The 25,914-nt window shown below is 40.3% G+C and overlaps 1 protein-coding gene across 2 annotated transcripts in view; it reads right to left on the bottom strand.

Annotated features, from left to right (window-relative positions):
* Positions 1 to 642: 642 nt before the first annotated feature.
* DNAJC27 (DnaJ heat shock protein family (Hsp40) member C27) overlaps positions 643 to 25,914 on the bottom strand; it is a 38,219-nt gene continuing 12,947 nt past the window's right edge. Inside the window, exons 4-7 of one of the 2 annotated variants that reach the window (XM_043917326.1) lie at positions 16,701 to 16,865; positions 15,972 to 16,094; positions 6,926 to 7,086; positions 643 to 4,530 (exon numbers count right to left, since the gene is read on the bottom strand). In XM_043917326.1, coding sequence (XP_043773261.1) covers positions 4,398 to 4,530; positions 6,926 to 7,086; positions 15,972 to 16,094; positions 16,701 to 16,865 — 582 coding nt within the window. In that variant the 3' untranslated portion in view covers positions 643 to 4,397. The remainder of the gene's footprint in view (positions 4,531 to 6,925; positions 7,087 to 15,971; positions 16,095 to 16,700; positions 16,866 to 25,914) is intronic. The other variant, XM_043917327.1, reaches the window with a different exon arrangement.

The following is a 25,914-nucleotide window of genomic DNA, read 5'->3' on the forward strand; positions in this document are numbered from 1 at the left end:
ACCCCATGGACTTGCCAGGCTCCTCTGTCCATGGGATTCTCCAGGCAAGAATACTGGAGTGGGTTGCCGTTTCCTTCTCCAGAGCTTGGGTGACATTCCCATCTCTTGGGCCAAGCTCTGTGACCAAGGAGCAAGGGGGAGGTCATAGGAGGATTTGGCAGCTCTGCTTTAGAACACGTCAGCAGTATGAGGGGGCAGTGTGGTTCCCCAGGAGTGGAGCACACTCTCAGGTGATAGTGAATGCCATTCACAATGGAAATTAGAGCTCTGGTTTGAAGCCTTCTGTGGGCCAGCCCTACAAGGCTTTTACTTTCAAATTCGCATTCACCTTAGTCTGTTACTTAAGGATTCCTGTTGTCCAGGGACTAATTAGCTGAATTAGACCTACATTATTAAAATGAGATAACAATAGTTTCATTTGAATTAAAAAGGCCAACATAATATTAGTATCTTTCTTTGAGAGCAAAAGACTTTCATCACAACTTAATTAAGGTTAGAACAGCCTGAGGGACCAATGAATACCATTTCCTCCATTTTATCCACTGGCAACTAAAGCAAGATGTCTTATCTATGATCTTAGTTGGTAACTGGCTTCTGCTTTAAAGACCAGTGTCTCAACAAATAAGTGCAGCCCACAGACCAGTGTTTGGAATTTGGCTTTACTTTATAAAAATACACAACTTAAATACATATGACACTCTCTATACAAGACATAGACAGCTGTTAACTTTAACATTTTCCATTATTTCAACAGAAAGCAAATACATAAATTACCTCGTAAGAGCAAAGGGTTTCTTTAGAGACTCTGCATTCCTGGGCCAAGGGCAGACCATCCTGCTGGCAACTGCTGCAGGAAGTTAACCCGAACTGTCCAGCTTTCCAATGCTCATTTCACAACACAGCCTTTATTGCACAGCTTCATATTGCACTGCTTGTCAGACACGATCTAACTCATCCACACCACAAGTTTAAGCTTTCATCTCCTCTAGAAATGCTTAATGGAAACACCAACATATAAACATTAGTAACTGTCTCTTAACAATTGTGCTAGGTACCTATCATGAGAAATATGAACCCCTCTTCCCTTTGCAAAACTTGTAATGGAAGGAGGTTAGCTGCATTTCGCGGCTCAATTTCTCTGCAAAAGTTTCACAAAAATGTAGTCAGACTCAGAGTGAACTAGACAGAGTGTAGTGGAGAAGGGACTGACATTCTAGGGCCCACTGAAATTGCTCAGGGGACAGACACTGACACCCTGTCAAAGGCAATGTGCACATGCCCCCACCCTTTCTAACATGAGACCGAAATACCTCCTTCCCCCTTGAGATTCTGTCATTGTTCTGTGAGAAACAGGGACTTTATTACTGATTCACAGCAACCAAGGGCTGCCCATTTTCTCTTTCGTTCAGAAATTTAGCTGCCTTATCTATGGCTCACTTAGTGAACAGTAAATTAGGTACTAGTTTACCAGTATAAAGAAATAAGTGCCATTTGAGAATTCAATGCCATTAAAAAAAAATACTAAAGTGAGTTTCCTGAGGTAAATGTGAGCCTTAAAGAACAGAGTGCAATCTACAGAATCAGAGCAATTTATCTTGGGAAGCAGCACAATATCTCCAAGTCTGGACTTTACCAAGCACACATTTATGCAAAGAAATAAAACGACATTGCTGAAGTAAGAGACACGTTGACAGTTGAGAATATTGATTCAAAAGAAGCCATGAAAGAGGAACGGAGGAACAAAAGAACAGTATATTTTAAAGTTCTTAGGTAGGTTGGCGATTAATTTCAAAAGCCTCCAGGGATTTCTAACAAGTTTTAAAAGTGTTCATTCTTGGTGACTCAGAGGCAGAAGAAATGGCTTTTCTTGAATAACAGCTGTTCAAACTTCTTGTTCTTTTTTGAAAAAACAAGATTCTGTATAAAATTTTTTTTAGCCATTGAAATTATTCTGCTAGTTGTTACTCTCACTGATGTATTGTGCAATCCTAACTGGCTGAAGAATTTTAATAAGGTTGAACTAAAAAGTATACATTTGTACCAAGAATTTAAATTAATGCACAGAGGTCTGTAAAATTTTATATGAAGTTACTTTTCACTGCAGATCAGGCTTCATTTCATTCCTTCTTGACATTCTACTCAGGATTATGGAAATCAGAAAAATTCTAGGACCCTGAACCTTTAACTTTCTTTTCCATAAATGAAGTAGTACATGGCCATCCTTAACATTAGTAATCAAGGTGCTGGGAACTGAGCAAGACCTAAGAATCAAGACCAGGCTAAATGTCAACTCACTCATTACATAAGGATATGAATGGAAGAACTAGAGAACTCTCTCTGCTATAACTGCTCACCTGCACAATGTAGCTCAATGAGGTGACCCATCTAGTGTTTAATGACAGTGATGAAAACTGGCACCAGTTTTTACCCAGGGCCACATACACAAGTGAGCTGTCATGTCAATGTGGGCTGACACCACCATGCATGGTCCCTCATTCACATGACTCTTCAGTTCTGCCACAAGAACAGATCTATGTTTGTTACTTTAGGCATGATGAAGGCCTACAGCAAAATTAAAGCCCTGAAGAACTTTGGCCTGAGTTTTACAGGCCCAGAAGCTAGTTAAAATTAAAAGGCAAGAGGAAAATCCCACAAAAAATCATACCTCATATCTCAATTTAACTAAGAAAAAAAAGCATTTTTAATATCAAAATGAAAACTCTTACTATGAAACAATGCTCTGGTTTCCTGACAACCAGCTCAGTGCTGCCCAAAGGCAGCCACACAAAGCGAAGCTGCTCTGGAGAAGGGAAGGGTTCAGAAGCCTGCAGTGGGTTTGAATTAAATGAAAGTGGTTTTTCTTCTCAGGTAGGGTAAGGCAAATGCTACTTGGCAATCAATATGGGATAGCTGTTTAAAACTCACTGATGGCAAAGTTTTATATACTTTAAAGCCCCGATTAGTGCAGCTTGGTCACAGCTGAAAATCTGAGTAACATGAGAGTGATGGTGTAACGAGCCACGCGGTGACACTATTCTGTGAGCTCTGGAAGGAAGGCCGGTCCTGACACTTGATCTTCATCCATTTCTTGGATACTGAGACAGAGATGATGGCAAGAGAATGAATTTCTCTACGTGAAATTAATTTTAGTAATCTGCAGCTTAAAAGTATTACTGATCAGAAAGTTGGAACCTAAACAAAAGTAACAGATTGTTCCTACACATGCCTTAAGATCTCTCCATCCACCACCCAAAGGATCTATACTTGTCTCTGGTCTACCAGGCCCCAGCGAAGGCTGCACAGGACAGAGGAGGCAATAGCCAGAAGGCGGGGATTCAAGAAGAGAGATGTGGCGGTAGGTGTGGTGCCTTAAGAGGCAAGGCAGGAACAGAAGAGGGAAGGGGAACTCACACTGACGAGGAAGTGAAGGGAGGCCCCCCCCCCCCCCCCCCCCCCCCCCCCCCCCCGTTGAGATGCATCCCTGCCTTTCCCACCTGTCATGACAAATGATACTGTAACAAGGAAAGGCATAAGTCTCCTATGGGGGCTCCCCTAGGGCATCAGACACGCCCGAACCAGGCGGGTCATGCCCTCTGGGGATGTGTGCACAATCCAGTTTGACCTGCAGGCATTTCTGTCTTGGGATCTGACTCCTGACTCTGAGGTGAAGATGCCCCTACAGCTACCAGCACTCATTTCCACGGCCAGTGAAAGGCCTTGGACCCAGGGGCAGGTCTAGCAGCAGCCAGTCTACCAGAACCTGCGGGTATGCCACCTCTGCTTTCTTAGGACTGGCTGGTCTCTCCCCCAGTGATGGAGAAGGGGAGCTCAGTTCAGGATTGTATCACCTTGTTTCACTTCCAAAGGGCTGCGAAGAGTTCATTCATTAATTAAGCAGACTGATGCTTAAAATATCACCTAAGAAACTGACTGTAAAGGGGCAACTTGCTTGTAAGGTTACTACCCTTTCAGGGGTTCTGCTATGTCTGCTTCCATTTTTATTTTTTTTCCTCTGATAATGAATTTTTTTTAATAAAGAAAAAGCAAAAGGATCCTCCTATCCTTCTTCCAGAAATTTCGTGGACTTTCCTGAGCAAAGTGCCTAAGCGATTCTATACCAACAGAGCTTACCAACTCATGAGAAAAAAAAAATCTATCATCATTCAGAAATAGAAAATGAACGATAGTGTAAGTGACACTCGGTTCTCTTCACTTCGTCTCTCTGTAACATGTCTATGACATGGAAACAGGCACCCAAATTACTGATTTACAAATCACAGCACATGAGTGAAAAGGGCTGTAAGAATTTTGTGGAGGAAAAACCCATGTTGGCTATTTTACCTCCAGAGAAAGTCTGTTTGGACTCGAGGCCTACACCTTTCTTTTTTTCCTTTTTCCTACTTGATGTTTTTCAGGAGGGCTGTTCGGGCATTCACAACAGCTTTGAAGGCATCTTCACTACCAGGTGCTACACATTTGTCAGGGTGAAGCAGCACAGCAAGTTTCCGATATGCTTTATTGACTTCATCCCTGCAAACAAAAAGCAGAGCTCTATGTCAGTAGAGAGGTCAGCCCCCACCCTCTCTGCCCACTGCATTTCAGCTGTTTGGATAACAGAACACCTCGTGCAGCAAGCATATCTGAAATAATCGTCGTGGTGGTGGTGGTTTAGTTGCTAAGTCATGTCCAACTCTTGCGACCCCATGGACTTGCCAGGCTCCTCTGTCCGTGTGATTCTCCAGGCAAGAATACTAGAGTGGGTTGCCATTTCCTTCTCCAGAAATAATCGTGACCCCTTCTCAAAGGTGAGACTAAAGGACTAGGAAACAAACAATGGACAAATATGTAACATTCAAGTAGAAAAACAGACAATACAAAGTGAGTATACAAACATGATCAAATGAAAATAGACAGGGTTTAGCACCTCACAGGCACTTGGCCCTCAGCAAATAATTGCTGATGGAAGCAATGAGGACAAGAGGCCATCAGGGCAGGCCCCCCTGGAGGAGGACTCTGCAAGAAGATGAGGTTCAGGAATTGACCCAGTGATGGGAAATGCAGAGCAGCAGGGAGAGAACTGGCAGAGGCCAGAAAGGGAACGGAGACCCGGCATGTAGTTCCAGAAGGAAACAGCAGACAAAGTCAGCCAGGGAGCCGGGTCAGCAAGGGAAAGGTCAAAACAACAAAAAAGCTGAATTTGATACACAATAGTAAAAGTCATATTAGTAGCCCAGTTGTGTCCAACTCTTTGTGACCCTATGGCCTATAGCCCACCCGGCTCCTCGGTCCATGGAATTCTCCAGGCAAGAATACTGGAGTGGGTAGCCGTTCCCTTCTTCAGGGGATCTTCCCCACCCAGGGATCGAACCCAAGTCTCTTCCATCTCCTGCATGGGCAGGCAGATTCTTTACCACTGTGCCACCTGGGATGCCCCAAAAGCCACCAATTAACTTTATGCTACAAGGTCATCTGAATTCTATCAGGTGTTTAAAGCATCCTCAGTAACGCCTGTGAAGTCAAGGATGACCAATAGCTGTCTCCCTCTTCCCATCTCCTCTTCTCTCCTGAACCTGAAGACATGCTATGAGACCAAAATGGAGAAGAGATACTTAATGTTGTTGATGCTGATCAGGCAGTTCTGAGATGTACTTTTTTCTTTTCTGGGAATCGAGGTGAGAAAGTAGAAAGGGAGAAGCATAGGGAGGAACACTACGGTACAAAATAAAAAGATCTGAGAACCCCAATAATATGCATAGTAACAGTATTATTACATAGTTAAAAGCGAGATAACAATTGAGAGTTCTTAGGAGAGTAGATGGAGAAGGCAACGGCACCCCACTCCAGTACTCTTGCCTGGAAAATCCCATGGACGGAGGAGCCTGGTAGGCTACAGTCCATGGGGTCGCGAAGAGTCGGACACGACTGAGCGACTTCACTTTCACTTTTCACTTTCATGCATTGGAGAAGGAAATGGCAGCCCACTCCAGTATTCTTGCCTGGAGAATCCCAGGGACGGGAGCCTGATGGGCTGCCGTCTATGGGGTCACACAGAGTTGGACACGACTGAAGCGACTTAGCAGCAGCAGCAGCAGGAGAGTAGATTCCAAGAGTTCTAATCACAAGGAAAAAACTTTTTTTTAATTTATCTCTATGAGATGATGGATGTTCACTAAACTTATTTCGGTAATTATTTCACAATGTATGTAAGTTAAATCATCATGCTATACACCTTAAGCTTATACAGTGTTGTATGTCAATTATATCTCAATAAGACTGGGGGAAAAGTTACATAATTATACTAGGTAATGATTTATTTCTTTCATGAAGAGTAGTGACTGTATTTCTTTTTCTCCAAAATAATTATTTTGGCTAAAATAAAATAATTTAATATAAACACACACAGATGAGGAACTACAATGATTTTTGAAAGACAGAGAAAGAGTCAGAGACAGGAAGGGTTCAGGGTCAGGAACCAATTTTACCACTAACTCCTGGAGTCCCTGACTGTGTTTTTAATTTCCCTGAGTCCCAGTTTTCCCACTTATGAAATGAAGCGTTTCAACAAGTTGATTGCTAACATTCTTTCTTTTTCAAAAATTCTATGCTTTAAGAATTCTCTTTTGTGATTATATGTATATATATTTGAGGTTACATTTGTTTCTAGACTCTTGGTCAACAAAAGCAGAACATACCATTTCAAAAGGTACTCAGACAATATATACAGGACATAGTTCCCACATCAGGCAACTGTGCCCTCTATTTCCCTCCTTTGGTATTCACTTACTTCAGTGAAGGAGTAGCGTGAAGTAATCTATTTCCATACATCTTCATATTTCTAGCCTATTACAAGAAGACATCACACTATATTCTGATGACTCAATCTTTGTAACAGAAGACAACACTAGTATCTGAGAGCACTGCTTACCTTGAGGCCCCAGGTTTGACTCCCAACATGTCCCAACTGTCCTTACTACTTCGAATTCTGCGAATGGTGTCTGCTTGTTCTTTGGTGAAACTAGCACTGCTATTTGTGTTAGGACGTTTTCCGCCATTTTCACATAAATCAACTATGGATATATAAAAGGTCTGCAAAAAGAAAACACAGCCCAGAGGAGAACTGATTTGGGGAAAATAGGAATTCTTTCCAGGCATCAACTTAAAGAATTTTAATATATCCCAATAACTTAAAATTCACAATAAAGCAAACATACCTTTTTTCTTTTATACTAATACATATATGTAGAACATATATGTATATTATATATATATTTAAGCACACAAAAAGTATAAGAATTTAAATGGCTTATGATCCTACTCTCAGATAGTCATACTTGAAATTAAAAACTAGTATACAAATATTATTAGAAAAATTCAAATAGTAGAAAAAGTATAAAATGAAAACTGTCTCCCTGCCCCTCCAGTTCCTCTCGTTGGGGTAAACCATTGTTCATACATTTTTTCAGTATCCTTCCAGAGTAATTTTCTCTCAGCACCAGTACACATATCCAAGCCCTAAGTATTTACATAAGAGAGCAGATTAAACACAGGGCTGAGCACCTTGTAACTTTTTTCACATAATAATAAATCTTAGAATCTTTCTCTAGCTGCATATAGACACTTTCTTCCTCCCTTTTAATGACTGTCCAGTATTCCACGGTGTGACTGACTGTACTCATAATTTATTCAATCAACTCCCTATTCTTGGACAGGTCAATTGTTTCCAGTTTTGTGTCACACACTGTGTCACACAGTGCTTTAGGGAATGTTTTTTTATGAGTACATATCTCTGTACACTTGTGGGCATACTGTTTCAGAATAAATTTCTGAAAGCAAAACTGCTGAATAAAAGTGTGTGTGCACTTTACTTTTGGATTTTGACAACTGTCATACAAAAAGGCTATACCAGTTTATACTCCCATCACAGTGAATGGGAATGCCTACTTCCCCATACTCTTTTCAATACTGGGCATTATTATACATCTTCATTTTTGCCAGTCTGATGTTATCTCACAATTTTTATTTCCATTCCTTTAATTATAAGAGAGGTTGTATATCTCTTCATATGCTTATAGGTCTTTTCTTATTCTGTAAACTGTTAATATTTTTTCCTATTTTATGTTTTTCAAAGTGAAAATTATTTTGTGATCCTGCTCATATTTCATGCCTGTGCGCCACTGTTGTTGTTGAATAACTTCACTCAAAATACTAATTTAATACATTATCAGTTCAGTTCAGTCGCTCAGTCGTGTCCGACTCTTTGCGATCCCATGAATCACAGCATGCCAGGCCTCCCTGTCCATCACCAACTCCCGGAATTTACTCAAACTCATGTCCATTGAGTCAGTGATGCCATCCAGCCATCTCATCCTCTGTCGTCCCCTTCTCCTCCTGCCCTCAATCCCTCCCAGCATCAGGGTCTTTTCCAATGAGTCAACTCTTCTCCTGAGGTGGCCATAGTATTGGAGTTTCAGCTTCAACATCAGTCCTTCCACTGATATTCAGGACTCATCTCCTTTAGGATGGACTGGTTGGATCTCCTTGCAGTCCAAGGGACTCTCAAGAGTCTTCTCCAACACCACAGTTCAAAAGCATCAATTCTTCGGCGCTCAGCTTTCTTCACAGTCCAACTCTCACATACATACATGACCACTGGAAAAACCATAGCCTTGACTAGACAGACCTTTGTTGGCAAAGTAATGTCTCTGTTTTTTTTAATATGCTATCTAGGTTGGTTATAACTCTCCTTCCAAGGAGTAAGCGTCTTTTAATTTCATGGCTGCAATCACCATCTGGAGTTATTTTGGAGCCCCCCAAAATAAAGTCTGACACTGTTTCCCCATCTATTTGCCATGAAGTGATGGGATCAGATGCCATGATCTTAGTTTTATGAATGTTGAGCTTTAAGCCAACTTTTTCACTCTCCTCTTTCACTTTCATCAAGAGGCTTCTTAGTTCCTCTTCACTTTCTGCCATAAGGGTGGTGTCATCTGCATATCTGAGGTTATTGATATTTCTCCCAGCAATCTTGATTCCAGCTTGTGCTTCTTCCAGCCCAGCATTTCTCATGATGTACTCTGCACATAAGTTAAATAAGCAGGGTGACAATATACAGCCTTGATGTACACTGACTATACAGAGCTTCTCCATCTTTGGCTGCAAAGAATATAATCAATCTGATTTTGGTATTGACCATCTGATGATGTCCATGTGTAGTCTTCTCTTGTGTTGTTGGAAGAGGGTGTTTGCTATAACCAGTGTATCCTCTTGGCAAAACTCTGTTAGCCTTTGACCTGTTTCATTTTGTACTCCAAGGCCAAATTTGCCTGTTACTCCAGGTTTCTCTTGACTTCCTACTTTTGCATTCCAGTCCCCTATAATGAAAAGGACATCTTTTTGGGGTGTTAGTTCTAGAAGGTCTTGTAGGTCTTCACAGAACTATTCAACTTCAGCTTCTTCAGCATCACTGGTCAGGGCATAGACTTGGATTACTGTGATATTGAATGGTTTGTCTTGGAAACGAACAGAGATCATTCTGTCGTTTTTGAGATTGCATCCAAGAACTGCATTTCAGACTCCTGTTGATTATGATCGCTACTCCCTTTCTTCTAAGGGATTCCTGCCCACAGTAGTAGATATAATGGTAATCTAAGTTAAATTCACCCATTCCAGTCCTAGTTCGCTGATTCTTAAAATGTCAATGTTCACTTGCCATCTCCTGTCTGACCAGTTCCAATTTGCCTTGACTCATGACCTAACATTGCAGGTTCCTATGTAATATTGTTCTTTACAGCATCAGACTTTAGTTTCATCACCAGTCACATCCACAACTCGGTGCTGTTTTTTGCTTTGGCTCCAACTCTTCATTCTTTCTGGAATTATTTCTCCACTCATCTCCAGTAGCATACTGGGCACCTACCAATCTGAGGAATTCATCTTTCAGTGTCCTATCTCTTTGCCCTTTCATACTGTTCATGGGGTTCTCAAGGCAAGAATACTGAAGTGGTTTGCCATCCCTTCTCCAGTGGACCACATTTTGTCAGAACTCTCCACCATGACCCAACCGTCTTGGGTGGCCCTACACGGCATGGCTCATGGTTTCATTGAGTTAGATAAGGCTGTGGTCCATGTGATCAGATTGGTTAGTTTTCTGTGATTGTGGTTGTCATTCTGTCTGCCCTCTGATGGAGAAGGATAAGAGACTTATGGAATTCCTGATGGGAGAGACTGACTGAGGGGGAAACTGAGTCTTGTTCTGATGGGCAGGGCCATGCTCAGTGAATCTTTAATTCAATTTCTGCTCTATACAGTCAGTGAAAACAAGACTGGGAGCTGACTGTGGCTCAGATCGTGAACTCTTTATTGCCAAATTCAGATTTAAATTGAAGAAAGTAGGGAAAACCACTAGACCATTCAGGTATGACCTAAATCAAATCCCTTACGATTATACAGTGGAAGTGAGAAATAGATTCAAGGGATTAGATCAGATAGACAGAGTGCCTGAAGAACTATGGATGGAGGTTCGTGACACTATACAGGAGGCAGTGATCAAGATCATCCCCAAGAAAAAGAAATGCAAAAAGGCAAAATGGTTGTCTGAAGAGGCCTTATAAATAATAAATAACTGAGAAAAGAAAAGACATGAAAGGCAAAGGAGAAAAGGAAACACATATCCATTTGAATGCAGAGTTCCAAAGAATAGCAGGGAGAGATAAGAAAGCCTTTCTCAGTGACCAGTGCAAAGAAATAGAGGAAAACAATAGAATGGAAAAGACTAGCGATCTCTTCAAGAAAATTAGAGATACCAAGGGAACAATAAAGGACACAATAAAGGACAGAAATGATATGGACCTAACAGAAGCAGAAGATATTAAGAAGAGGTGGCAAGAATACACAGAAGAATTATACAAAAAAGATCTTCATGACCCAGATAACCATGATGGTGTGATCATCCATCTAGAGCCAGATACCCTGGAAAGCAAAGTTAGGTGGGCCTTTGGAAGCATCACTACAAAGCTAGTGGAGGTGATGGAATTCCAGTTGAGCTATTTCAAATCCTAAAAGAAAGTGCTGCACTCAATATGCCAGCACATTTGGAAAACTCAGCAGTGGCCACAGGACTGGAAAAGGTCAGTTTTCATTCCAATCCCAAAGAAAGGCAAGGCCAAAGAATGTTCAAACTATTGCACAACTGCACTCATCTCACACATTAGCAAAGCAATGCTCAAAATTCTCCAAGCCAGACTTCAACAGTATGTGAACTGTGAACTTCTAGATGTTCAAGCTGGATTTAGAAAAGGCAGAGGAACCAGAGATCAAATTGCCAACATCTGCTGGATCATCAAAAAAGCAAGAGAGTTCCAGAAAAACATCTACTTCTGCTTTATTGACTATGCCAAAGCCTTTGACTGTGTGGATCACCACAAACTGTGGAAAATTCTGAAAGAGATGGGAATACCAGATCACCTGACCTGCCTTCTGAGAAATCTATATGCAGGTCAGGAAGCAACAGTTAGAACTGGACGTGGAACAACAGACTAGTTCCATATTGGGAAAGGAGTACATCAAGGTTGTATATTGTCATCCTGTTTATTTAACTTATATTCAGAGTACATCATGAGAAATGCCAGGCTGGATAAAGCACAAGCTGGAATCAAGATTGCAAGGAGAAATATCAATAACCTCAGATATGCAGATGACACTACCTTTATGGCAGAAAGCAAATAAGAACTAAAGAGCCTCTTGATGAAAATGAAAGAGGAGAGTGAAAAAGTTGGCTTAAAACTCAATATTCAGAAAACTAAGATCATGGCATCTGGTCCCATTACTTCATGGCAAATAGATGGGGAAACAATGGAAACTGTGACAGACTTTCTTTTGGGGGGCTCCAAAATCACTGCAGATGCTAACTGCAGCCATGGAATCAAAAGATGTTTGCTCCTTGGAAGAAAAGTTATGAGCAACCTAGACAGCATATTAAAAAGCAGAGCCATTACTTTACCAGCAAAGGTCTGTCTAGTCAAAGCTATGGTTTTTCCAGTAGTCATGTGTGGATGTGAGAGTTAGACTATAAAGAAAGCTAAGCACCGAAGAATTGATGCTTTTGAACTGTGGTGTTGGAGAAGACTCTTGACAGTCCCTTGGACAGCAAGGAGATCCAACCAGTTCATCCTAAAGGAAATCAGTCCTGAATATCAGTGGAAGGACTGATGCTGAAGCTGAAGCTCCAATGCTTTGGCCACCTGATGCAAAGAACTGATTCATTATAAAGACTCTGACGCTGGGAAGTATTGAAGGCGGGAATAGAAGGGGATGACAGAGGATGAGGTGGTTGGATGGCATCACTGACTCAATGGACATGAGTTTGAGTAGGTTTCGGGATTTGGTGATGGACAGGGAAACCTGGTGTGCTACAGTCCATGGGGTCGCAAAGAGTCAGACACGACTGAGTGACTGAATTGGCTTTAAATTGACTTATCTTCTCATCCCTCCATTTTTTAAAATCTGCCTTCCCCCTTTTCTTAAATTTTTGGCTGCACCCTGAGGAATGTGGGACCTTAGTTTCTTGACCAGGGATCAAACCTATGACCCTTACATTAGAAGGTGGAGTCTTAAGCACTGGACCACCAGGGAAGTCCTCCCTCCTTTTTTATTCAGCTATTTCTATAGTTCCTATTATCATCTAAATTTTTTTCTTTCTCTTTTGACTCCTCTTTCTTATCTCCAGTATCAGCTAATCGACTTGGCAACCTAAACAAGAAACCTTGACATGTGAAAAAGGGTGTCAAAGGAAAAGCTGCTAGATACCAAGAAAAGAGAAGTGTTGACTTAGTTTTAGTCTATCTTAATATTACTCTGTGCTAACAGTGTAAGATAAAACCAAGTTCCTTCCTGACATAAAGTGTCTATTAAGTAATAGGAAACAAAGAAAGTATTTATTAAATTGAACCAGCAGGAAAGTACTACTTCTAAGTACTTACATAATTGTTTTATTATACTCTCTATTAGCCTTATTTTTTAAAAAACAGACTAATTATTCACTAATTCTACCCTAGATTTATCTAAAAAATAAAAGCAACCTAATAGGGAACATAGTTCCCAGCTGTTTGCCTGTGCTTATGTATCAGTAAGGTTTTCTACTAGTCTATAAATTAATCTAAAACAGAAACCCTCACAAATTTCTGAGGGACTTATTCATAACAAGTAACGTAACAGAAGGCCAGCTGTGGTGTGATATAGAGGATACTGGAATTGAAGTCAAAAGTCTCTTCAAACTCCTTGTCTGAGTGCCAGCCATGTTGGAATCATGGGAACATCCTGCTAAACAACTATAAAAGTAAATATATGAGGCAACTCTTTTCAGGTAGTGGACAACAAGTGTAAGACTGCTCCTTTGTCTTCTATCTGAGTCCATTTCCTACCATGTCAGAGTGCTGGGGTCTAAGAAGACACAAAGTCCCACTGAGCTAAGGAGGCAGAGGTCAGAGCCTGAGGATGCTGAGGTGGCTGGAATCTGCAGAGCAGGGCCTTGGATAGGAGGGAGCCGGGCCCCAAGAAGTCCATGTGGGGGTTCCCTACTAGTTTGTAGCTGACACATAGGCTCTATATGCATAGGATGAAATCACCTGAGGCTTACCAGATAACAACTATTGAGAGACTGAGAACAGAACTGACTAGTGGTGTGAGGAGAAGAGCCACCCTGGGGATACTAGAGTTTGGCTCTAGTGAGAGAGACTCACTGGAAACAGAGACTCATGAGAGGGAGAAAGACTAACTAGTGATAGAGACTCACGAGAGTTAAGGTAGAGAGACATCCTTATCACCTCATTAATACCCCTGGCATCCAGCTGAGATGCCACAAAAAGGATATGCCTTAAGGAGTTAGACTCAGCCTAACAAAACCTAAAACCAAGAATTGACAAGATCCGCAAGAGGGACAGAATTTGGAGGCTGAGTCCTGCTAAATTAGATTAGAAGAGTTTTGAACACACTTTGGGCTTCCTTCTGAGCCTTACTATTAAAGCAAAAGAGTGAAGCCTACACAAATTCAGTGTAATCTGTCAGTAACTGAACTGACTGCTGAACCAAAAATCAACATTCCTCTGAGGAAAATAAACAAACTGAGTCTCTACAGTGTATTATCTACAATGTCTGATGTTAAATAAAAAGTCACTACTCATACAAAGAAACAATAATGTGATCCATAGTCAGGAAAAAATGTAGCCCATAGAAACTGAACCCAAAACGGTTCAGATATTGAACAAATTGTAAAGCAGCTATTATATATTTCAAAGAGATAAAGAAAAATATGTTCAAAATGAGTAAAGAGAGAATCTCAGCAGAAAACTGGGAACTGTACAAAAGAACCAAATGCAAATTCTAGAACTGGAAAGCAGTGAATTGAAAACTTCACTTGGTAGATTTAACAGATTGAAATCAGATCAATAGAGATCATGCAATCTAAAAGACAGAGGAAAAATGAAAAAAAAAAAAAAAGTCTCAAGGACTACAGGAAAACTCAAATATCTTTAAAGTGCTGAAAGACATTTAAGAGTTAAGTGCTAAAAAAAAAAAATAAGAGTTAAGTGCTAAAAGACATTGAGACAGTTACTTATACCTCTTGGACAAATCACTACTACTCTTGAATGTCTTATATCTGAAATGAGAATGATACCTGCCACACATTGTTAAGAGTCTAAAATGAGATGAAACAGGTAAACTTCTCCAGAATTGTAAAGTACTATTCAAATGGTTAAGTATCATTACTGTACACATATTGGTACATACTCACATAGGTCTATGTACTCAAAGACTAGAAACGTGGCAAACCAACATCAACCATGTTTGGTCTTGAAATAGAAGCTACTGATGCCAAATTCAGTCTGTCAGCCAAGGATGAAACCTGTCTTCTAGTAGGAGGGATGACATCTTGTGAGAAGGAGATTCAGTACAAGAGATTAAATGAAATCCCACTCGGTAATTAAGAACAACTCTTTATAGTATAGCTACATTATTTGAAATGCTAAAAATTCCTAAAATATCAGATATATTCATAAGCAAAAATGCATTATTCATGCCACCACTTACTTCCAAATGAAACTAGAATTAAGAGTTGACTCTAATTTGTTGTTTAGGCTCCCCTTAAAATGATTCAAGATTATTAAGTTCTAAAAGTGAGTGAAAGTTGCTCAGTTGTGTCCGACTCTTTGCGACTCCATGGCTACACAGTCCATGGAATTCTCTAGGCTAGAATACTGGAGTGGGTAGCCTTTCCTTTCTCCAGGGGATCTTCCCAACCCAGGGATCGAACCCAGGTCTCCGCACTGCAGGCAGATTCTTCACCAGCTGAGTCACAAGGGAAGCCCAAGTTCTAAAAAGTAACCATCTATTCAGGAGATGGAACTTTTACATATGACTCACTGATTCTGCAATGATAGTCTCCTGGTCTCTAACTGTACCCCCAAGGGCTACAAAATAAGATTATATTAGCTATGGCAAGGCTATTTTGCCAAAGTAATACTTTCATTTGATTATGCATATAAATGTAACCAAAGGTGGTTTTAAAGAAAATCTTTCTCCCATTTAAGTATATAATAAGTGTTATTAAACTTGATGATCAGAGGAATCACCTAGAGAGGTTTTTCAAAATCGAGATTCCTCAGCTCCAACAAAATGTTACATTTCCAGTGGACCTGGAGCCCAGCAATTTGTATGTTGAAGAATTTCCCCAATAATTCTGATAAGTAAATAATTCTGGTCTAAAAGAGACAGCAGGCAAATCTCCCTCTCTCTCTCTCTCTCACACACACACACTCATTCTCACCCTCTCTCCCATTCTCTCTTTCTTACCTGCTTCTGAAAAGAAACAGCTTATTCTAATAAGAAACTTCTATTACTTTCTCCTCCTCATCATTAAGCTAAAATTTGGTATGGTCAGACACCAAAACTCTAAAACAAATAAAATGCTAGGTTACCTGGAACATCTCATTGATTCCTTCTCCAGTTTGAGCCGAAGTTTCAAAGTACAGGAACCCTTTGCTTTCAGCCCAAAGACGTCCTTCACTTTCATCAACACAGCGGTGCTTAGTACAGTCAATCTGAAATTGAGAGTTGGAGGCAGCGGGGAAGAGAAGATTCCAACCTTGTCCCTCTAGAATAGTCCCAGTGAGGTCTCTGTCAACCCTCTGCTGAGGCAAAAACTATTCTTAAGCAAACCCCAGCACCAGTATATAAAATTACCAGGACCAAAAAATTACTAGCACTGAATATGGACTGATTTTCTGTGGCAAATGCCTGCTACCAGAACTTTCTCCTGAGAAAGCTGCTGCTGCTCGTCTCTGTGGAAGTTGGCTTCATCACGTTTGCCACACATGGTCTGCTTTCCCACTTTTCCACAGTCCATGTTGCACCTAGCTTCTGCCCCCTCCTCCAATCAGGTCAGAGTCTGACTACTAGGCTCCACCTCTCCTGCTCCCTCACCAATATCCATCCCCAAACATGGCACCAGAAAAAAATGGATAACATGCCAGGTTTTGTTTTTTAATTGTTTTTGTTTTTAGGAACATATGTTTTGAAAAGCTGCCGATTCTTAACATTACAGATTACATAATTTTTTTTCTTCTTATTTATTCCCCAAAACTCAGAGCTGCACTCTTCCCATAATGAACCTAGAAAGTTGAGCATTTCATTTCCAAAACAGTTACCTTGTTGGCACACACTGCAAATACAATATTTTCCATGTTTCCATGAGGTCCAAGATCTTGCTTCATTTCTGCCAGCCATGCATCAAGGGCATCAAAGGAATCCTTCTGCCCAACATCATAGACCAGTATCACACCCTGTGTGTCCTTGTAAAACTCATTACGAACCTTCACGTAAAAACAAAACAGATGCACAACATGTATTTATAAAAGTATACTGTGATTTTATAAAAGTATATCTCGCAGTCACTAACTTAGCAAAGTGTGTTCTTGTGTGTATTCATACTGTTTACTAATTGTACTACTGGTCTTTGGAGGGCTTTTTATAAAATCAAAATAACATGATTTAAAAAAAAAAGTCTATTCGAACAGAAGGACTCGTAATGGATCTAACAGCCTTCTACCCTGTCCATCCTCACCTCCAGTTCTACTCCCCAGAGGCAATCAATCTTTAATTGTTATCAGTAGGCCTTAAGAAGAACACAAATTAAATGAAGTTCTTCTTAGGAAGAACTAGGAAGGTGAGTGAACAATTAAAAAGAACTTAAGGCAAAAATGACACCAGTCTCAGCACCAAGGTGTAGCCATTTACATATCACACCTAAAAGCTGGCTTTTCCCAGGAGGCTGGACAGAACCTCTCTAGGAATCCTGGGTCTCACCAGCAACCCTGGAACTCTGAACTCTTGAGTGTCTGTGTAATATGCAGTGGAAAACAGCACGAGCCCTGGAATCAGATCTGGGTTCACGCTTACTTACTAGTTGTGTGATCTTGGGGAAGTCCCTTAACCTCTCTGAGTCTCAGGTTCCTCATCTGTAAAATGGGGATACTACTACTTACTTCACAGGGTTATTATGAGGAGTAAATGAGATCATGAAGGCAGAGCCCCTAAACGGTGCCTGGGAAACAGTGTGTATCAGCACCTTCTCCCTTCCTTCCTTGCATTCATTCTCTGAGGTTCTTATCAGCCATGGCAACTCGCTTCTGGGGCGTATCTTCAGTTCTGGGAAGAGGGAGCAGGAAGTGCAAGGCATGAAGTGGGAGAGGCCTAACGCGACAGGTTAGGTGGATGAGGAGTCACACTGACAGACTGGGGATTTCAGGCCAAAATTCCAGTAAGAATCTTGACAGAAGCCATGTATTATGTGTTCTCTTAAGAAAAATCTGGTAAGTACTGAGACCTTTGCTGAATATGTGGTAAGAATGAAGACCTCTCTCACACATCTGGCATGAAGTATCTACAGGTTTCTGAGCATGGAGAGACACCTGGACTGAGGATGTAAGTGCCTCTTAACTTACAGAAACATAGGAAGCTATCCCCTAAAATCCAACCCAACAAAATCAGTGAATTTAACATGATGCAGACCAGGAAGGCGTCCTTTCTCCTCAGTACTCAGGGTCCTCAGCCCTCTTGCAGCAGCTACAGTGGGGCTTTCCCTTCTGTCCGGAATCCTGTTGCCTGGCTCCCACATCACATTCTCCAGGCTCTTTAACTCATCTCTCTTCCACCGACTCCTCTTCGCTCCACTGCTCCCACTGCAGTGTGCTGCCACAGTTCCCCAACCCTGTTCTGGGCCCTCGTCCTTTCTTTGTCATCCTTCCCAACTCAGCAAAGTCAACCACTTGCACAGTTTCAGCTGTGAGAACCTCCAAGACGAGTCCTTTCCTCTGTGCTTCCTGCATTTCCAAGTAGCTCTAGACTCCCAGCTGAATGTCCTATTGGAACCTCATTCAATCTGTATAACAGGAAGCCCTCCACCTCATTCCTTCCTAAACTTTTCCTTCTCTTGAACTTCTAGTGATGAAAGCAGCACACCCTTCTCTGAGTCACTGGGGTTGACAGCCTGGTGCTAGCCTCTGCTGCTCTCCTGTCCCTCTGCTCAAACAATTCTGCAGAAGCTGCCTCCGCCATGCTTCCTGCACTATCACTTCCGTTCCATTTTCGTTGCCAATATTATCTCTTGATTGCACGATGCTCAAGTCTTCTAAGCAATCTCCCTAACAACACTATATACTGTGCATATGTATCTTTTTTAAAGCCCTGGCTCAAAAATTCTTTCCTGTTTCTCTAGTGCACACTCTCCAAAGTTCAAACCCTTATAAATGACATTAACACTTTCTGAACAGTCCTCCACCCACTTTTCAACCTTACCCCCCCAACCTATCTCCTGTACTTCAAACTGGATAATCTCATTCCCCAAACCTGCCCTATGCCCTCCTAATTCCACCTGGAAATAGACACCTCTTCATCTTCCACTTTCCAAGGTCAAGCTATAATGCTGTATCTTTCATGTAGCTTTTTCTTCTCCCTTCCTCACCATCTGGTCCCCTCCACCTGCAAAACAGAATGCAATCTCTATATCCCCTGGAATACCACAGCATTTTGTACTTCTAAGAGCACTCACGTCACTACCTGTCTAGTTTCATAGTTAGTGGCATAGCTAGCTATCCTCTCCACTAGACTATAAGTGGTGTGAAGGCACACATCACCTTTGTGTCAGTCCCTGGGCCTAGCAGGTATAAATATTTGACACATATTTGTTTAATCAAATGGCTGAATGTGCTATAGTAAAGAACAGAAGTAGAGGCCAAAGAGGAAAAGAAAATTGCAAGATGCAGATCACGCTGTCCAAAGTGAGATTTGTGTATAAAAAGAGAATTTAAAAAGCTCAATGGATTTCTCTTTCAAAGGACTCAAACTCAATTCTGGGTTCAGCAAGTATCTACCTATGTTACCTTGAGTGAGTGAATTTATTACCTCAAAGCTGAGTATCCTTAGGTCCAAATGGATGCCTCAATGGTGCCCTAGAATCCTATTATTCTTATCTCCCCAAAGAGCGTCTACTGTGAGTCCTGGCAGACTTAATCCACAGTTTAAATAAATAGGATACTATGGGAACTGGGATTATTGAACTTTAAAGCAGAGATGGCACACTTTTCAAGCTTGTAGTTTAGAGAAAGCTGTTAGTTTAATATCACTCAGGCCTCAGAAAGTTATTATAGACCCATTAACTCATTCCAATAAACCCCAGGATTCAGTTGTGTGCCCGAGGGGAAGCAAGACTCATGGCAAGACACAGGCCACCTTTCTCTTGGGCGGGAGTCCCCTCTCTGACATTTTGCACTGAGATCACTATCAGACACACTTAGGGACCATATTTTCTCAGCAGGCCCTTTGAGTTAACCTGGTGGGTTGGACTGGTGACAATGGAAGCTTCAACACAGAACAGGTGCTAAGGATATGAGGAAGCCTGGGACCCCAAGGATGAACGTGGGTGCTTCACTAGGTATGTGCTGAGCAAAGAGGTATGCTGGTCAGTTGAGGGCTTAGAAAGATGATGGCTTTGGCTTTGTTAAAAAGGAGGGTTTGAGCTATAGACAGCAAACATTTGACAAAAAAGATGAGATCAAGGCTATTTTGGAGAAAAGGTACTTCAGAAGTGATGATTTTAAGGCGCTTCTGTTAATTATACTTCTATTTCTGTGAGCTGCTAAAAAAAAGCTATTGAAATCGTGAGTTGCGTTTGTAAGATTCTAGAGTCTAATGACAGAAAGTAATAGAAGACTTGGTCTTCTTCATTAGTCAGACAATATCTGGAAGGTGGTGTTCAGTTCTCAGCTCCCTATCAGCTCACCAGAGGTTATCCACAAAGGATGGATAAAATATGTTTTTAATATTTTAAAAAATGTTTAAATGAATAATGTTAATAATAATAATAAATGGTTTACCTTGAAAGAAGCAAATTAACAAATATTAGGATGTCTCTTGTAGAAGCACAGACTCAGTCTATGTTGCTTCAAAAACAAGGCGAGAATCAGTGGCAAAAGTCAAAGGAAGGCAGCCTTCACAACAGAGAAGTTGTTAATATGGAGTTTTTAACTCTAAAGGATTAACTTGTGAAGGGGTGAGACCCCATCATTAAAGAAAATCACTCTTCAAACTCTTACAGTCTGCACCACTCAAAACTGTCCCATGAATTATATTGTCCTTGGATTCCCACCAACCTACATAACTCTTACTTCTCCATCAACACTCAGTTTAAATACTGCTTCCTTCAACAGGATTTCCTGACTTTCCAGATAAGCTAGGTGTGGGTATTAAGTCCTCCCAAGCATTCTGTCCTTTGTTTAACATGTGTCTTCTCTGACTTGTTTATGTGTCGTGAAAACAGGGGTTGTGTATTCCCAGTCTGCAGCATAGAAACTGGCATGCTGCTATCTGGTAAGTGAATGATGGCCATCAATCAGGAATGCTACGGAAAGAAATCCTACAATGACAGAAATCTGGACCACATTGATTCTCAGGCATCTCCTAACTCTCCATTTACATAACTTTGGTGTAACCTAAGATTAAGATTAACGACAGAGGATGAGATGGCTGGATGGCATCACTGGCTCAACGTACATGAGTTTGAGTAAACTCTGGGAGTTGGTGATGGACAGGGAGGCCTGGCGTGCTGCGATTCATGGAGTCACAAAGAATCAGACATGACTGAGTGACTGAACTGAACTGAAGATTAATGTTAGCATTTCTGGTAGTCAGAATCTATGTCAAATTTCTGGTCACTGAGAGCCTCCATGCCTTTTTCACTGACAATATTCTATACTTGTGAAATTGATATAACCATTATAAGGCTTTACAATCAAAAGGAATTCATTTTATCTCAAAGCTGAGTATCCTTAGGTCCAAATGGATGCCTCAATGGTGCCCTAGAATCCTATTATTCTTATCTCCCCAAAGAGCGTCTACTGTGAGTCCTGGCAGACTTAATCCACAGTTTAAATAAATAGGATACTATGGGAACTGGGATTATTGAACTTTAAAGCAGAGTGTATCTGGGTGTCACAAGATGGAAGATTAAACAGCCACTAAGTTACGTTTCCTCTGGGAAGATGAAGTAGATGTACTTTCCTCTATTATTTCCACAAAGCACAAGTAAAATTCCTGGACACTATGTATATATATAAAACATACATAAGAAGACTCTGGAAAGTAGAGAGAAGAAGGCAGACAAGCAAGGGACCTTGGGACCTGAGGAATGACTTAGAGGTGAGTTTCCTTGGTTTTCTTTTCCTCATGTATGCAAAATTTAGAGCTGCAGAAGTACTACTTGGAAATACCAATGAGTACAGACCAATAAAAGCCTAACAAAAGGCTCCTCTCTTTAGTGAAAGACCAGGAAAGACTTTACAGGATAACCACTCTCCTCCAACCTGACACCTCAGGAAAACACTATCTACCTGCACCTACTCAAGCAAAGGCACAGTGGAAATTTTAGAAAAACTACTGAAAGAAAAGAATGACTGAAATAAAAAGTTCAGGAGTTGTGTATGGAGGAGATGGTGGAAAGAATCAATGAAACAGAAGGCAAGATAATAAAAATTACCTAATCTGAACAACAGAAAGGAAATAAACTTTTAAAAAAAGAAAGAAAGAAAAGAAAAAAGAAACAAAAAAGGAAAAGAGCAGAGCCTTAGGAACCAGTGAAGCTATAACAAGATCAGAGTCCAGGAAGGAGAGGATAAATATGGTAGGGCTGAAAAAGTACTAAAGAAATAATAGCTGAAAACTTCCCAAATTTGTCAAGAGATGTAAGCCTACAGATATAAGCAGCTGAGAAAACCCCAAACAAGAAAAACTCAAAGAAATCCATGCCAATAGACATCATAATTAAACCTCTAAAAACTAAAGACAAAGGGAAAAAATCATGAAAGCAGTTAGAAGAAAAAAAAGAAAATGACACCTCTCTGAACCTATTGGTAATTAAGTTAAACTTCCCAATAAATCTCTCGGTCAGAAACCCCATTCTTCCCTGAGAGCGTTGAAATTACTGGGGCTAAGAGGCTCAGTGAGTACAAGAGCTGGCGCGAAAACAACAAATGATAAGGAAATATAAGTAAAGAAAAGGAAAATAATCATATGAGGAGAAATGATTCTCATATAACATGAAATAACCTTTACACAGTTCAAGAGAAATTAGAGAAAACAGCAAAGTAGGAAGTTTTCTGTGATATGTACTATTTTTCCCACGAAATACAATGCTTAAAACACTGCTGCTTTCTTAATGCAGAGTTGAAACAATTTTACAGTAGAAATTTCTAAGTTTAAGATGAAGTGGACTTGATCTTATATTAAAAAAGTAGTGATGATGTTAAAAAAGTAAAGTGAGGGGAAAAGACATTTCAAATGACAGCAGATTTCTCATCAGAAACCATGAGGCCAGAGGAAAGAAGCACTGTTTTTCAAATGCTGAAAAAGAAGAAAGAAGAAAAATTGTAACTGAGCAGGACCCCATGGAGCAGTTTTCAGGACAGACTTCTCCCTCATATCCTCTGCTATAGCTCCTCTTTTAAATACCTAAATAATAGTATCTGATGCACACTTTCTGAGCTGTTTTACAGATGCTAAAATCACCACCAGTGGAAGAAATGAACTACTTAATGACCAAGAGCAAGAAGCACCCCCAGACCTACTGGGGCCTAAGGAAAGAGAATGCCAACCTCTGCCATGTTAACTCACCATCAGCCAATCAGAGAATTGTGCAACAGCTACACCCTCCCTCCCTCACCTTTAAAAATGCTTTGACAAAAAACCCTTTAGGAATTTGGGGTTTTGTTCTGTGTTTTAGTAGTTCCCAACTACTTGCTTGGCACCCTACAATAAACACTGTACTTTTCCTTCACCGTAACCCATTGTCAGTTGAATTGAATTTACTGTGCAAGGGCAAGTGTACCCAAGTTTGGTCTGGTAACAATATCAACCCAGAATCCCATACCTGCAATAAAAAAAAAAAAAATTCTTCAAGACCAAAGGGGAAACCAAAACATTCTCAATCAAGGAAAACTAAGACACTCTGTTGCCACCAGACTTACACTAAAAGAATGGCTAAAGGAGTCCTCTAAACAGAAAGGATGAAAGCTGCCTTGGAATGTTAGGGGAGGCACACTAACCAAAAGCACCATAATAACCATCTGTGTGAGTTATTTCACAACAGGAGGTCCTAGTAAGGAACACGCAACTAACAAGCCACCACCTACTGGGAGAATTTGGGAAAGGTCAAAAGGAGACAACATGTGTTCTACCACCTCCCAGAATCCTTCTCGCTGGCATCCATTCTGGCTGAACAATGCATGCACCACCAGGAAGGACCCTGAATCAGAAAGACTGGCTAAAGAAAATCTGGAAACTAATCCCATCACCATAAAATCCAAGACTGCAAGCCATGTGGCAGAGCAGTCCTCCTGAGTTCCCCTACCCTACCGCTCTCCGCCCAGGCACCCCTTCCCAGTAAAGTCTCTTGCTTTGTGTCAGCACGTGTGTCTCCTCAGTCAATTCTTTTCTGAGTGTTAGACAAGAGCCCCCTTTTTGGCCCTGGAAGGCCCCCCCACTTCCTGCAATAGGAACACAACAAAAGATGAAAAAATAGGGCAAGCAAAAATATGAGTGAATATAATACGCTTTCCTTGTCTCTCATTCTCTAAATTATGTTTGACAGTTAACCAAAAATTAAACAGTACTGTGGTTCTCTTATATGTAGACAAAATATTTAAGATGATTATAAATGGGAGAGGATAAAGGGACATAAAAGGAGGAATAGTTTCTACACCCCACTAAAATTGTTAAAGTAATAACAGTAGACTGTGATAACATGTAGTGTAATAAGTAGAGTGTCCACCAATAAAGCTATGCAGAAAGATTTACTCAAAAACACTACAGACAAATCAAAATAGAATTCAGAAAGCATTCAAGTAACCCACAGGAAGACAGGAAAAAGAAAATAGAAATGAAAAATAGAAAACAAAAAATAAAATAGTAGACTTAAGCCCTAACATATCAATAATTACAGAAAAATAAGTGGGCTAAAGGACAAAAATTGTCATAATACTTTAAAAAAAAATGATTGAACTATGTATTGTCCTCTAAGAAAGTCACTTCAAATATAAAGATACAAGCAGACTGAAAGTGCAAAGATAGAAAAAGATGTATCATGCAAATATTAATCAAAAGAAAGCAGAAATGTCTATATTAATATCAGATAAAATAGACATTAGGAAGAAAATTATCAGAGACACAGGCGGATAGTATACAATAACAAAATTATATAATAAAGACAAAGCAATCCTAAATGTATATGCACCAAACAAGACAGCTGCAAATATGTGAAGCAAAAACTGAAAAGAGAAATAGACAAATCCACAGTTACAGCTGGAAACTTCAAAACCCCTCTTTTAGCAACTAACAGAACAACTAAACAGAAAAAAAGCAAGGATATAGAAGAATTCATCAACGTAATTGACCAAAAGGATCTAATGAATATTTATAGAACATTTTATCCATCAATAGCAGAATACACATTCTTCTTAAGTGCCCACATAACATTTACCAAGACAGGCCACATCCTGAGCCATGGGAAAAAACCTCAATAAATTTTAAAGATTTGAAATCATACAGTATGTTCTCTGATTACAGTATGTTCTCTGAAATCAAACTAGAAATCAGTTAACAGAAAGATAACAGGAATTTCTAAACATTTGGAAACTAAACAACATACTTCTAAATAATCCATAGATCAAACAGAAAATCTCAAGGGAAATTTTGAAAAGAAGTGTACAAATGAAAATGAAAATACAACATACCAAAATTTGTGGGATACAGCTATGCAGTACTGACAGGAGAATTTATAATACTAAGTTCATACATTAGAAAAGATGAACATCTCAAATCAATAATCTACGCTCCCACCTCAAAAACACAGAAGAAGAAGAGCAGAATAAATCCATAGCAAGCAGAAGGAAGGAAATAATAAAGAGAAAAGCAGAAATGAAATGGCCAAACTAGAAAGAGTAAAGAGACTCCTTATGGAAAAAGAAAAACACAAGGAAGGAAACACAAAAGAGAATGGCCATTCAAAGAGATTCACTTTGAGACTACTGAGGACAGATAAGCAGATGAAAGTAAACGAAGTGAAGCTGCTTTAACTTCTGGGGAGACAGAACACACGACTGAGGAGTGCCCTAGAAAATCCCTCTAGAACCCTGCTACGAAGGGTTCACTTCTGAATTCCTAAGTCTCAGGATGAATGTAATTATCTTTTCACATTCTAGGCTAAGGCACAAAGTGAAAAGCAACAGTCTGTTGAAGGTCAAAATGTCTTATCTAAGTGTTTGAAAGATTAGCAACAAAATTTCCTACCACTATTTAAGGAGACAGTACAAA

Source organism: Cervus elaphus, chromosome 11, assembly GCF_910594005.1.
Source record: "Cervus elaphus chromosome 11, mCerEla1.1, whole genome shotgun sequence".
NCBI classification, from domain to species: Eukaryota; Metazoa; Chordata; class Mammalia; order Artiodactyla; family Cervidae; genus Cervus; species Cervus elaphus.